This window comes from Mauremys mutica, chromosome 13 (assembly GCF_020497125.1).
Source record: "Mauremys mutica isolate MM-2020 ecotype Southern chromosome 13, ASM2049712v1, whole genome shotgun sequence".
Classification (NCBI taxonomy): domain Eukaryota; kingdom Metazoa; phylum Chordata; order Testudines; family Geoemydidae; genus Mauremys; species Mauremys mutica.
Window position 1 is genome coordinate 28,172,503 of NC_059084.1, and position 14,201 is coordinate 28,186,703.

Below are 14,201 nucleotides of genomic sequence, written 5' to 3' on the forward strand. Positions count from 1 at the left end.
CAGATCTCTCTCAAAAATGATGCTTTGGAGATTAATGTTTCTCATGTTAGTCTGAGCCAAGAAGTAATTTCTTTTTAAGTTTCCACAAAACTGACTGCACTGTTTGAGGTTTTTTGTGTTTTTGTTTTTTTAAATATCCTTTGAAGGAAAAAATTAAGACTTTGGGGCTTTCAAGTTTTCAAAGGATTTAACCCGCAATAAAGGCAATGGAATTTGATATTTTTGAAGAGATTTGGCGCACAAATAGAAGTTAGATGAGTTCAATGACAGAACAGAAGAAGACTAGCCAGGGTGAGGGAGAAAGTGGGTTTGGACATCTGGAGGGGATGTGGAAGAGATGCTTAGCAAAAGCATTCACAGCTGCCATCACCCAGTTTCCAAAATACCTTGATCACACCTAATGCTAAGGTACATTGACTCCAGAGGAAGGGTGCATCCCCCACCCCACATCCACCATATCTTGGGGTGCCCAACCTGCTCAGGCTTGAGACCAATATCTACTCCCATAACAATCTCCCAGACCTTGTTGAAGCAGGCAGCCCTGCAGCAAATGCACTTCCTTTCCCATCTCCCTGCAAAAATAAACAAACTGTGAATGCAGTGAGGAGTAACATTAATTTACACACAGTTTTCTGCTGCCGTTCCTTCTCAACAAAGCAAGCACCAGCTACCCAGCCAGCGTGGTTATCAAGGGCAACCCAGGGGGGCTGACACTAAACCAGCCCAAGGGTAGAATGGATCCAGATCCACCTTTCCACCATGGAGAACTGTACATTGGTGCAGAGCTTTAAGGGCTGCTTCCAACAGCAGCTCATTCCCTAGTACCCCCTTCCCCCCCACACACACTGAGAGAGAGGGGGGGGGGAGTGAAATGGGCAAGCATCGACTAGATTGTTCTCAAACATCGATTCACTGCTCCAGATCCCAGTGGAAGGGGCAGTGGGAAGAAGTGGGCCCGGGGTAGGCAAGACAGGGGGATGGGGATCAGGAGTAATGAGGGGAACAGGGGATGGGGACCCAGGGGGAAGGGGAATGCTGGTGAGGAGCGCAGGGAAGGTGGTGGGGATGGATCACGGAATGGGGATGTGGGTGAGGGATCAGGGGAAGGGAAGCGAAGCATGAAAAGAAATAGGTGGGGTGAGGGCGCAAGGATCTGGGATAAGAGTTCAGAGAGATCAGGAATGGGGAAATGCTGTGAGAGGAACAGGGATCGGGGGGCCCTGTGGGCAGGATATGGCTACCGGATGGGTGAGGGGCTCAGGGATCGGGGCCCTGGGGGCAGGGCGGTGGGATACGGATGGGGATGAGCGCAGGGATCGGGGAGCTAGGGGCGGGGGCTGGGTGAGGGGCTCAGGGATCGGGACCCTGGGGGCAGGGCGGTGGGATACGGATGGGGATGAACGCAGGGATCGGGGAGCTAGGGGCGGAGGCTGGGTGAGGGGCTCAGGGATCGGGACCCTGGGGACAGGGCGGTGGGATACGGATGGAGATGAGCGCAGGGGTCGGGGAGCTAGGGGCGGGGGCTGGGTGAGGGGCTCAGGGATCGGGACCCTGGGGACAGGGCGGTGGGATACGGATGGGGATGAGCGCAGGGGTCGGGGAGCTAGGGGCGGGGGCTGGGTGAGGGGCTCAGGGATCGGGACCCTGGGGACAGGGCGGTGGGATACGGATGGGGATGAGCGCAGGGGTCGGAGCTAGGGGCGGAGGCTGGGTGAGGGGCTCAGGGATCGGGACCCTGGGGACAGGGCGGTGGGATACGGATGGGGATGAGCGCAGGGGTCGGGGAGCTAGGGGCGGGGGCTGGGTGAGGGGCTCAGGGATCGGGACCCTGGGGACAGGGCGGTGGGATACGGATGGGGATGAGCGCAGGGATCGGGGAGCTAGGGGCGGGGATGGCGGCAGGGCAGGGGTGGGAGAGGGGCGATGGGGACAGGGCAGCGGGACAGGACCGCGGGGTTGGAGAGGGGGCCGGGGCGGCGGGAGCCGCGACGGAGTCGGGGAACGCTGGGAGGGAGGAGGGCGGACCCGGCCCCCACCCTGCCCAGGAAGCGGCTCTTACACTGGAAGGCTCCCGGAATCCCCACCATGGTCGGGCCGCTCTTTGTTCCGGGCTGCGAGGCGGCCGCGCAGGACACCGGGACGGGACGGGACGGGAGCCTGGCGGCTACTCCTGGCAGCCAGCGCCGCGCTAGGCAGGCCCCGCCCCTCCGAGCTGACCCCGCCCCTGGAGCCTCGAGCTCCGCCCCCTAATGGCGCGCTTACGTCAGCGCGCACGGAGCGAGGCTCGTTTCCTCTCCTTTGCAAGCCCTGATTGGCCCCCGTGGCACCGTGTGGGAGCCGTTTGGCTATGAGCGGCGCGAGGGGTCCGGGGGCTGAGCGTCTGGGGGGCAAGAGCGGGGACGCTGGAGGCTCGGGGGGCGGGAGGAGCTGGGGATGCTGGGGCGGGGGATGCTGGAGGCTCAGGGGGCGTGAGGAGCTGGGGATGCTGGGGGCGGGGGATGCTGGAGGCTCAGGGGGTGGGAGGAGCTGGGGATGCTGGAGGGCTCGGGGGCGGGAGGAGCTGGGGATTTGTATGGGCAGGGACGTGGCATCATTTGGAATCCAATGGGGGTGAGCTCTGGGCTGCTGGGATCCAGTCACTGCAAGATCTGCTAGTGCAGGCCCTGCCGCAGTCAGCACGAGCCCACTGCAATCTTCCCCCTTTTTCTCTATGTGCCATCAAAGCAGATTCGCTCCAGACTCCAACACTTAACATCCCTCACCCCCTAGAGCTTCTTTGCCCTGAATTTCCACTTCCTGTCCCAAAACACACAGGAGCTAGAGCTGTTTAAAAGGGGGGGGGGGTATTAATGGGAAAGAAATTCCCTCTTTGCTCCCTTTCCTCACTCACACTTTCCTTGTGGTTTTACATAGCTCGCTCCAATGCCAGTCTATTTAAAAATTCACCCCAGTACAGAAACCAGGCCTGGACAATTTTGTCTTGGATGGTGAATGTATTAGAAAGCTATGAATAAGGAAAAACAGGGACTTAGAATGGAAAGACTTGGCAGCCTTAACTCAGAGTGCTGCTAGGGCTCCAGCTGTAATGACAGGTATATAATAACCCTTTAGAAAGAATTTTAAATTGTGCATAGAGCTAATCTTTGTAAAATCATGTTGTTACTAATGTTTGCCTCCTTTATCCACCTGCTATGCATTGTCATAAACCAAGGTCTTTAGGGCAGGAACCGTCATTTTACTACCTGGTTTTACAGCGTCTACAACGACGCCCCAGTCCCTATTCACTGGGCTACTGCATTACAAACAATAATAATCAATGCAACAGTAAGTGTCTGCTGTTAAAATTTAAAAAGGAAAATGCAACAGTTAAGATTCCATTTGTAACATTAAAATGTGATTCTATTCTGCAACGTGACATGGTTCCGTGTTTGGTTATTGTTCAGTGATTCCAAATGAAATGTGTTCATTTTACAAATAAAAAAAAATCTAACTGCCAGTAGTATGGATGCATCCTAAAAATCGCGTTGGGCTCTTTATTTCTCATGCATTATAACAGGTAGTCTGTAGATTAAATTCAGTCCCCAATTATAACTGCATAATCCTATTGCCTTCAATTTACCTTCAATTACACCTATTCTGCTCTTATGCACATGTACAATTCCAGTGCAGGCTGAGTGACTGAATTTGGTATTGTGACTGGAATGTATTTAATAATTCTATTCAGACTACACAAGTGGGAATCGAGTCGGGCTCACTTTTTTACCTGTTTTAGCTCTGCAGTGTTAACAGTAGCAAAAAGCGGGTGTGGGAGAGGAGGGAAATAGGACTGTGATTACACAGAGAGCAGATCTGTTGTGTAAATCATGGTTTCTTTTATAATTTTTCAAAGCAAAATGGCACATGGCTGTATAATTTGTTACTATTTTTGTATTATCATAACACCTAAGAGTCCTAATCATGGACAAGCACCCTATTGTACATATTTAAGCTTGGCATTTGACTTTTTTGTAATAATTTGGACAGATATTAATGTTTATTTTTAAACATGTTTCTAAATTTTTATCTGTTTAAACCTTCAGAGTTGCAGGAAGTTATTGGTGGGATGACAATTATCTAATGACATTAGACTCAGATTCAAAAGTTAAAGCTTTATAAAGTGTTAAAACACAAATTGTCAAAATATACGAAGTAAATATCCTTACATCAACAAATCAGATCTATTTTACTGTCCATTCACTAGTCCATTTGTAACAAGCGTCATTCAAAAATCAAAATCACTGAATTTTGACTCTAATAAGTTCTCAAACAGCATTTTTCTTACTTTGCATATGTGTAAATTTTGATGGTTATCAGTGGAACTATTTTTGTGATTTTGTTTTGTGTACAGTGAAATTGATGTTTACCGACATTTACTGATAAAAGTCTAATCCTTCCAAGCCTATACATATTTAATACTTTCTATTCCACTTTGTTTTATTAAATAGATAAATGAATATACTATAAAATATGCAGGTTGTGAAACATGGATGAGCTCTCTATTACTAGTGCTAGGTCACCATGTAGTAAAGGCCTCAGATTAGATTTTGACCTCCAGTCACATTTCCTTTTCCTCTGTAACTTCTGATTACTTCAAGACAAGCAGCCTTTGCTTTAGCTTCCTTTAGAACCTCATGGATCTTTTGATCTCTTGTATGAATCTTCAGAAAAAGGCTAGAATCGTGCTTTTCAGACTCCTGTTCCAATTCTTCTTTAATGTTTAGAGCAGTTTCTTAGTAGTCTCATTCTTTTTAAAGTGATTTTGCTTTCATTTTCCATTAGCTTTGGTAAACATCAATTCTGCCTCTTTGGATGCAATTGATTCATGTTCTTTCTTCCCGCTTACTTTGTTCTGCCTTTAGATTAGATTTATGCTGGCAAGATTTGTTATTTCCACCAGCCATCAAGTCTGAGCCTTTGTGATATCAGCTTCTGTGTGGTTGGCAATACTTCTGGTATTTTCTTGCCTATTCCTTTGCACACTTCCTTAATGTTTTCCCTGTGGCCCTTTTATGTGCATTTTGATATTTACATTTTTGTTGTTGCATTATCGTCTGCTTCTCACCATTCCTGTATGCTTGCACTCATCTCTTCACCTCCTGCATCCTCAAGAGAGTTGCCTCCATCGTTATTGTTACAACTCCCAGAAATGGACTAAATGCTTTACATAACAAATATGTATGGGCATAGACTCTGTTTTGAAGACTTTCCTATCATTTTTTACATGGCACAGTGCATGGGAGTAGCAAACAGGGAGGGAATGGGGTAAGGGAGTAGTGAGGGTTACTAATGATTAGTTAGTAGGTATGTGCACAGCTTAGTGGTTCAGTTGAGTTCTATATGTAATCGTTTCTGCCTCACTGTAGGCATTGCAGAAGAAGTAGGACTTGAGAGATTTGACTGAAGTGAGTGTAGTGGGGTAGGAGGGTAGAAAAACTTTGATGGGTAGCATATTCCATAGTAATGGGGGGTTTTGTACCATCCTTTAAGCATCTGGTACTTGCTACCGTTAGACTCAGGATGCCAGATGAGAAAAATTGGGGGAGTGGTAAATAATGAACAGGACAGGTCACTGATTCAGGGCGATCTGGATCACTTGGTAAGTTGGGTGCAAGCGAAGTAAAGCGTTTTAATCTGGCTATCTGTATACATCTAGGAACAAAGCATGGAGGTCATGCTTACAGGATGGGGACTCTATCCTGGGAAGCAAGAGGGTACAACTGAAAAAGATGGGGGGTCATGGTGGGTAATCAGCTGTGCTATGTTGTGGCCAAAGGGGCTAATGCAATCCTTAGATGCTGTGATGAGGCAAGGCCAGATGGCTACAGTAAAGTAGTAAGGAACAGGTATGTTAGCCCCAGGCTAACCAAATCCCTAGGACCATGGTAACCAAATGGCAGTTGCTCCAGGTTAATCAAGACACCTGGGGCCAATTAAGATCTTTCCAGAAGGCAGTGGAGATAGCTACATTGATTGGGCCACCTGAAGCCAATCAAGGGCTGGCTGGAACTAGTTAAAAGCCTCCCAGTTAGTCAGTGAGTTTGGTGTGTATGAGGAGCTGGGAGCAAGAGGCGCAAGGAGCTGACAGTGTACTGCTGGAGGATTGAGGAGTACAAGCATTATCAGACACCAGGAGGAAGGTCTTGTGGTGAGGATAAAGAAGGTGTTTGAAGGAAGCCATGGGGAAGTAGCCCAGGGAGTTGTAGCTGTCATGCAGCTGTTACAGGAGGCACTATAGACAGCTGCAATCCACAGGGCCCTGGGCTGGAACCCGGAGTAGAGGGCGGGCCCGGGTTCCCCCAAACCTCCCAACTCCTGATCAGACACAGGAGGAGTTGACCCAAACTGTGGGTTCCACCAGAGGGGAAGATCACTGAGGTGAGCAAATCTGCCAATAAGCGTTGGACCCACCAAGGTAGAGGAGGAACTTTGTCACAACTGATGTTAGCAGTGGGATTTTTGGTGTGCACAGCACGGCGGAAGAAGGAGGGTGATTTAAAAAAAAAAAAAGGAGAGGGTTTTTTTTTCCCCACCACAATGAATGACGTAGTGCGGGCACTATACAAGCCACGGCGGCCCAGCAGGAGGCTACCCGTGTCCAGGAAGCCGCCCAACAGGAGGCAGTGCGGCTGCAGCAAGAGACTAATCTCCTGCTGATGGACCAGGCTTTGCAAGACCAAGCTATGTTGCGGGAACTGGTAAACCAGGTAAAGACCCTTACAGAGCTGAACCGTGGCCAGGATGGGACACGGCTGATACAGGCCAGCCATTGGCTGCAGAAAATGATGCGGGAGGATGATGTAGAGGCATACCTTCTGGCCTTTGAGAGGACAGCCCTACGGGAGCCCTGGCCTCGAGATCAGTGGTCTGGCATCCTTGCCCCATTCCTGTGTGGGGAGGCCCAGAAGGCCTACCATGATCTGCCTGAAGATGCTGCAGCAGACTACCCCCAGCTGAAAGCAGAGATCCTGGCCAGATCTGGGGTAACGACCACAGTGCGGGCCCAACGGTATCATGAGTGGAGGTACCAGGAAGACAAAACCCGGCGGTCCCAACTGTATGACCTCATCCATCTCGCACGAAAATGGTTGCAAACAAAGTCTCGGAGTCCGGAAGAGATACTAGAGGTTCTGGTCATCGACCGATACATGAGGGCACTGCCACCAGATCTCCGCAAATGGGTAGGCCAGAACAATCCGTCCACCTATGATGAGATGATCACACTGGTAGAAAGACACATGACAGCCAGGGAATTGACCCGACTACCCAAGGAAAGCCCCTTTTGTAGCAAACACCCAACCCCAACCCTGGAAGGTGGGGCAGCCAAACCCCTGGGGAGTCCTAGATGGAAGAAGAGGGGGGTCGAAAACCAGCAGAGACCCCAGAAGGAAGGGAATTGGCCAGAGTGGGGGGACCCCTGGGACTAAACCCCCTAACCCACATGATAGGGGAATGATTAGAAACAATTATAGATGTTATGCATGTGGGGAGTGGGGACACATAGCAGCACAGTGTCCCAGCACCGAGGAGCCTATGCAATGCAACTTGGGGGATTGGGAGGTCCCATGCTCCCTTATCCACCTTACGGGCGTTGCATTAGCCCCGCATAACTACACCAGGCCGGTGAAGATAAATGGAGCAGAGACTACAGCGCTTGTGGACTCGGGGAGTGCTATCACCCTTATATTGGGTAAGCTGGTAAAAAGTAGCCAGCTGCTACAAGCCAAACACGTAGCAGTGACATGCATGCATGGGGCCGTGAGCCATTACCCCACCATCCCAGTGGAGATAGAGGTTCAGGGGAACCCCATTGAGGTGACAGTGGGCGTTGTTCCTAAACTCCCATATCCTGTAGTCATTGGGAGGGACTATCCAGGGTTTGATAATTTACTCCCCCCAGAGAGGCTGGAGGGAGGTGGGGACCCTGTTGGCAGCAACTCATCGTTGGGGGAATGTCAACCCCCAATGTTTTCTGAGTTTTCTCAGGATCTATTCTTAGCCCCCCAAAAGGCCAAGAAGAAAAAAAGAAAGGAAGGCCGCGAAGGCCTTGGGAACCCGGATCCTGACCCAGGGCCAGAAGACCGCGCTAGTAGGCAGATGGACACGAGCAGCCATCAGAGAAACTACCAACATGGAAGGTGAGCTAGAGACTGGCCCCAGCCATGATGGTGATGAGCCATTGGAAGAAGCAGAAGCCGACTCCTGGGAGCTCAGGCAGGTTAGTCCTGAGAGAGACTTTCGGGCGGGACCAGGCAGAGGACCCTAGATATGATAACGTCAGAAAAGAGGTGGCTGAAATAGATGGGATACCAGTGGAGGGGAAGGTCTGAGGTCCAGGACCCTACTTTATAGTGAAGAAAGATCTCCTGTACCGTGTGGTGCAAATGCAGGAGCAGGAGATACATCAACTTCTGGTACCACAAAAACATCAAAAAGCCATATTGAGCCTCACCCACAGTCACCTGTTTGGAGGACACCTAGAGGTAGAGAAAACCCAGGCCAGGATCCTGCGGAGGTTCTTCTGGCCAGGAGTACATGATACTGCACCTCTTGTCCAGAGTGTCAGCTACATAGCCCTCGCTCACACTTACGGGCCCCTTTGATACCTCTTCCAATAATAGAGGTACCATTTGAACGCATAGCCATGGATCTGATTGGGCCCCTAGAGAAGACAGCTCAGGGCCACCAACATGTGCTGGTTGTACTAGACTATGCAACCCGAAACCCAGAAGTCGTCCCCCTACGCAACACAGCTTCCAAGACAATAGCTAAGGAGCTAGTACAGATCTTTTCCCGGGTTGGGCTACCCAAGGAGATACTGGCTGATCAAGGGACACCTTTCGTGTCCAAGCTGATGAAAGATTTCTGTTCATTGCTCCATGTACAAGCCCTACGGACCTCTATACCACCCACAAACAGACGGCCTTGTGGAAAGTTTCAATAGGACCTTCAAGGCCATGATCAGGGAAGTGGTGAGCCGGGATGAGAGAGACTGGGATACCCTATTGCCTTACCTCATGTTCACCATCCGGGAAGTCCCACAAGCCTCCACAGGTTTCTCTCCGTTCAAACTACTATATGGGCGCCACCCCCAGGGCATATTGGATATAGCCAGAGAAGCCTGGGAAGAGGAGCCAAATCCTGGAAGGAACATAGTCGAAATACGTGTATCTGAAAAAGTATAATAGATTTGAAAAGTATGAACATAGACTAGCTTCCTTATGCAGCTGTTGTTTTTTATGACAATGTCAGTGCATTCATTTTGGTGATGTTGGCCAACCTAATAATTTCAAATGATGATTTGTAAGCAAAGTCTAAATGAGCTCTCCCTGACAGCTAGTGATGAGCTGGGGGAAAGGCTTCAGGACCAGATTGTATTTACATTTACACCTAATCTACCTAGGTATCCAGCAAACAGAGCTGTGTTGCCCAAGTGATAGATTTTGGCTGGGGTTGGGTTACAAATCACTTGAATGCGGAGCGGGGGATGAAATGTTGTTGTTCTTACTGTATGAGGAAAGGGCAGTAGAACTGTACTTAGCCTGTGCTGATTGAGGGCATCAAGAGAGAGGGTGGGGACCTGTCCCTCTTCACTGTTTAAAGACAGAACTGATTAGGCTCCATAGATAGTCTTTTTTGTTCTGTTAAGTGACCACTGCATCTGAAATCACTGATAATCAGGTCTAAGTGCTTAGTCCTGCTGTGGGGACAGTGTTTCTGTGGAAGAGACAGCCCAGACTGCACTAGCAGTGAGGTTCCCCCACTGAGAGCTCAGCTGAAATCACTGAGAGCTGGGTGGAACCTCAAGAGATCAACTCGCAGAGGTCACAATGGCAGGTGGCAGCAGAAGGTGACTGTGCAAGGCCATTGGCAACAGAGTGGTGGAGTGAATGGTGGTACAACAAACAGCAGTGGCCAGAGCGAACAGTGAGCAGCTGGAGGAACAAGCAAGGTGCCTTCTTGCCCCCCACCTGGGAGGTGTACTTATGTGAAAGCACCTCTGAACTCTGAGTCTCCACTGACCAAGGACAACACTGGTGAGTGGGCTGCGGTGGAGGGAAAAGTGACGGACACGTTAAATAAACATTTGTTTGTTAGACTATATTTTAGTGACTTAGCTCCAGAATGCTGGATTTGTGACTGGGAATGGAAACTTATATAAATATGTTTCCTAGTAGGCCAAGATTTTTAAAATGCAGTATTTGCCAAGGTTGTTATCTCACATTGTTGCTATCTTGAGAGGTCATTATGTTGGGGAGTTTCTGTACTAAACGTTTTTATTATTATAATTAATTTTTACATAAGAATGGTCATACTGGGTGTAGCGGAGTGGCTATCCGCTCCCGCCTGGTGGGGCTTTAAAACAGCCCTGGGAAGGGGCTTTTGGCTGAGCTGACTAGGGAAGTGGCTGCAGCTGGAGGCCACGCCCCAAACTGAACAGGGATCATAAGAAGGCAGGGAAGCCAGGAGCAGACAGTCTCTCTCTGTTGCTAGAGGGAGATGGGCCTGGCTGCTTAGGGCCTGAGGCTAGATACCTGAGTGAAGCAGGGCTGGGGGACAGGCTGAGGAGCTAGGGAAGCTCCAGCCTGGAAAACCCTAGGCTGCGGCCTAGCAAAGGGCCAAAGGTACTGGGAGTTGCAGAGGGCAGCCCAGGGGTAGGACAAAGCAGCAGGTCCAAACCCCTATTGCCTGTGATGAGTGGGCTGATACTGCAGTCTGCCCCAGGGTGTGGGGCTAGACCATGACTGTCAGTGGCCACTACTGAGGCAAAGTGGGGATAGTAGGGTGGGGGTTCCCCTGGGAGGGGGAGACCCAATTATAGTAAAAGGGGCACCGGGTCCTGGGAGGGACACGGGGCTGATAGTAAAAAGGGGGATCACCGGCCTGCAGAGGGCGCTCCGCGCTGAAAAAGAGTTAATTCCCGGAGTAACCAGCAGGAGGCGCCGCGGCGGTGAGTCGGCCCGTTTACAGTGGCACCTGACCAGGGACATGAACCGCCCCTGATACAAAGGGCCAGGGCAAGGACTGTGGGACAGTTGCCCAGAAGTAGAGACTCGAAAAGAAAGTGGAGAAACTGAGGCAGGGGGAAATGGATCCCTGTTACACTGGGGTCTTCTTGGCAGAGACTCCAGGTGTTGTCCCAGGGTGGGGTTTTGAGGCAGCGCCCCAGTGGAAGGGGGCAGGAGACCCACAGGGACTGCAGGAGGTACAATGGGCCCTCCAAAGACAGATGGCCCCGCTGGTGGAGGAACAGCGGGCCTTGAGGAAGCTCCTACGACAGATGGTCGGGAGGAATCGAAAAGGGCTGAGGGGGAAACCCAGCTCTAGGGCCAGGAGGCCCAGGGAAGAACAAAGGACTTGTTTCCTCTGTGCCAGGAGAGGGCACATAAAACGGGACTGTCCCTATGGGGCTGGGGGCAGGGTGCCTCACCCCAGAGTGGGACGGTGCCGAATCCCTGGGGCAGTCCGCCGGGTGAGGGAACTCAGGCAGCTGCCTGTATGTTGGGCCTGTGGGCAGATGGGCCACGTTTGCAGGGATTGTCTAGGCCCAGAGAACATGGTGTCGAGCAGCCCAGGGAAGGCTAGGCCCATGAAGGGTCAGAGAGGGCCCAAAGCAGCGAGGAGGCAAGGAATCTGCTGGGGCTGTCAGAAGCTGGGCCACATTAAGAGGCACTGCCCCCTCAAGAAAGTTGAGGATTGGCCAAGGGAGGTGCCTGGAGGTCCAGAAGGGGCCCTGCTGAATGTAGAGAAGGTGACACCCGCGGAGGGGGCAATCGTGGGGACCCCGCAGGAGGCTGGGACCCAGACCATCACCCCGCCTGTCATAAACAGAGAGACCCAGATGGAGTGGGCCCAGCAAGAGGCTGGGGCCCAGGAGCAACGTGTCCAGGGGATAAAATGGACACAGGTGGTGCTGGGACAGACCACCACTGGAACCCAGACCCTGAGGGAAGAGGGCCTGGGGGACTCAAATCTACGGGCACAGCTCGAAGCTGCAGAGCGAGCCCTCCGCAAATCGGAAGCGAGTGGCGTGGAGCTCGCTAAGGAATATGCGGCTGTTGTGGACGAGGAGGTCCGCCTGAGGAAGCTGCTGCAGGACTCGGAGAAGAAGCGAGTGGCACTGGAGGCACATGGGCGCCTGAGCCAGGCCAAGAAACCTCCCTATCCCCAAGGGTGGGGGTTTTAAGGGGGGAGGTGTGTAGCGGAGTGGCTATCCGCTCCCGCCTGGTGGGGCTTTAAAACAGCCCTGGGAAGGGGCTTTTGGCTGAGCTGACTAGGGAAGTGGCTGCAGCTGGAGGCCACGCCCCAAACTGAACAGGGATTATAAGAAGGCAGGGAAGCCAGGAGCAGACAGTCTCTCTCTGTTGCTAGAGGGAGATGGGCCTGGCTGCTTAGGGCCTGAGGCTAGATACCTGAGTGAAGCAGGGCTGGGGGACAGGCTGAGGAGCTAGGGAAGCTCCAGCCTGGAAAACCCCAGGCTGCGGCCTAGCAAAGGGCCAAAGGTACTGGGAGTTGCAGAGGGCAGCCCAGGGGTAGGACAAAGCAGCAGGTCCAAACCCCTATTGTCTGTGATGAGTGGGCTGATACTGCAGTCTGCCCCAGGGTGTGGGGCTAGACCATGACTGTCAGTGGCCACTACTGAGGCAAAGTGGGGATAGTAGGGTGGGGGTTCCCCTGGGAGGGGGAGACCCAATTATAGTAAAAGGGGCACCGGGTCCTGGGAGGGACACGGGGCTGATAGTAAAAAGGGGGATCACCGGCCTGCAGAGGGCGCTCCGCGCTGAAAAAGAGTTAATTCCCGGAGTAACCAGCAGGAGGCGCCGCGGCGGTGAGTTGGCCCGTTTACACTGGGTTAGACCAATGGTCCATATAGCCCAGTATCCTGTCTTCCGACAGTGGTCAAGGCCAGGTGCTTCAGAGGGAATGAACAGAACAGGTAATCCAGTGATTCATGCCCTGTTGCCCATTCCCAGCTTCTGGCAAACAGGCTAGGGACACTCAAAGCATGGTGTTGCATCCTTCCCCATCCTGGCTAATAGCCACCGATGGACCTATTCTCCAGGAATTTATCTAGTTTTTTTTAATCCTATTATAGTTTTGGTCTTCACAGCATCCCCTGGCAAAGAGTTCCACAGGTTGACTTTATGTTGTGTGAAAAAGTACTTCCTTTTGTTGTTTTTTTTAAAACCCGCTGCCTATTAATTGCATTGGGTGACTGCTAGTTCTTGTATTATGTGAAGGATTAAATAACATTTCCTTATTCACTTTCTTCACACCAGTCAAGATTTTATAGACCTATATCATATCCCCCCTTAGTCATCTCTTTTCTAAGCTTAAAATTCCCAGTCATTTTAATCTCTCCTTCTGTTTCATACCCCTAATCATTTTAGTTGCCCATCTCTGTACCTTTTCCAATTCCAATATATCTTTTTTGGGATGGGGTGACCAGATCTGCACAGAGTATTCAGGGTGTGCACGTACCATGGATTTCTATAGAGGCAATATGATATTTTCTGTCTTATTATCTATCCCTTTATTAATGATTCCCAACATTCTGTTTGTTTTTTTGACTGCCACTACACATTGAGTGGATGTTTTCAGAGAACTATCCACAATGACTCCAAGATCTCTTTCTTGAGTGTTAACAGCTAATTTAGACCCCATCATTTTGTATGTATAGTTGAGATTGTTTCTCAATGTGCATTACTTTGCATTTATCAAAATTGAATTTTATCTGCCATTTTGTTGCCCAGTCACCCAGTTTTGTGAGATCCCTTTGTAACTCTTCGCAGTCTGCCTGGGACTTAACTATCTTGAACAGTTTTGTATCATCTTCAAATTTTGCCACCTCACTGTTTAGCCATTTTTCCAGATCATTTATGAGTATGTTGAATAGTAATGGTCCCAGTACCGACCCCTCAGGGATACCACTATTTATCTCTATCCATTCTGAAAACTGATAATTTATTCCTACCCTTTGTTTCCCATCTTTTAACCAGTTACTGATCCATAAGAGGACCTTCCCTCTTATCCCATGATGGCTTGCTTTTCAAAAGTCAATTTAAATTAAATACATTTTTAAAAAAAATTATATATTTTTTAAAATCTAGACCTGTTATGTGTTTTGGTGTAACTTGCATTATCATTATGTTAAATTTTCATTA

General features: G+C 50.4%; 1 protein-coding gene across 3 annotated transcripts in view; it reads right to left on the reverse strand.

The window, feature by feature from the left end:
* The window catches only part of CBFA2T2 (CBFA2/RUNX1 partner transcriptional co-repressor 2), a 98,383-nt gene extending 96,195 nt beyond the window's left edge, over positions 1-2,188 (reverse strand). For 2 of the 3 annotated variants that reach the window (XM_044985461.1, XM_044985460.1), the window contains exon 1: positions 523-572. In XM_044985461.1, coding sequence (XP_044841396.1) covers positions 523-568 — 46 coding nt within the window. In that variant the 5' untranslated portion in view covers positions 569-572. Of the gene's footprint in view, positions 1-522; positions 573-2,059 lie in introns of those variants that run through there. The other variant, XM_044985462.1, reaches the window with a different exon arrangement.
* Positions 2,189-14,201: the final 12,013 nt, after the last annotated feature.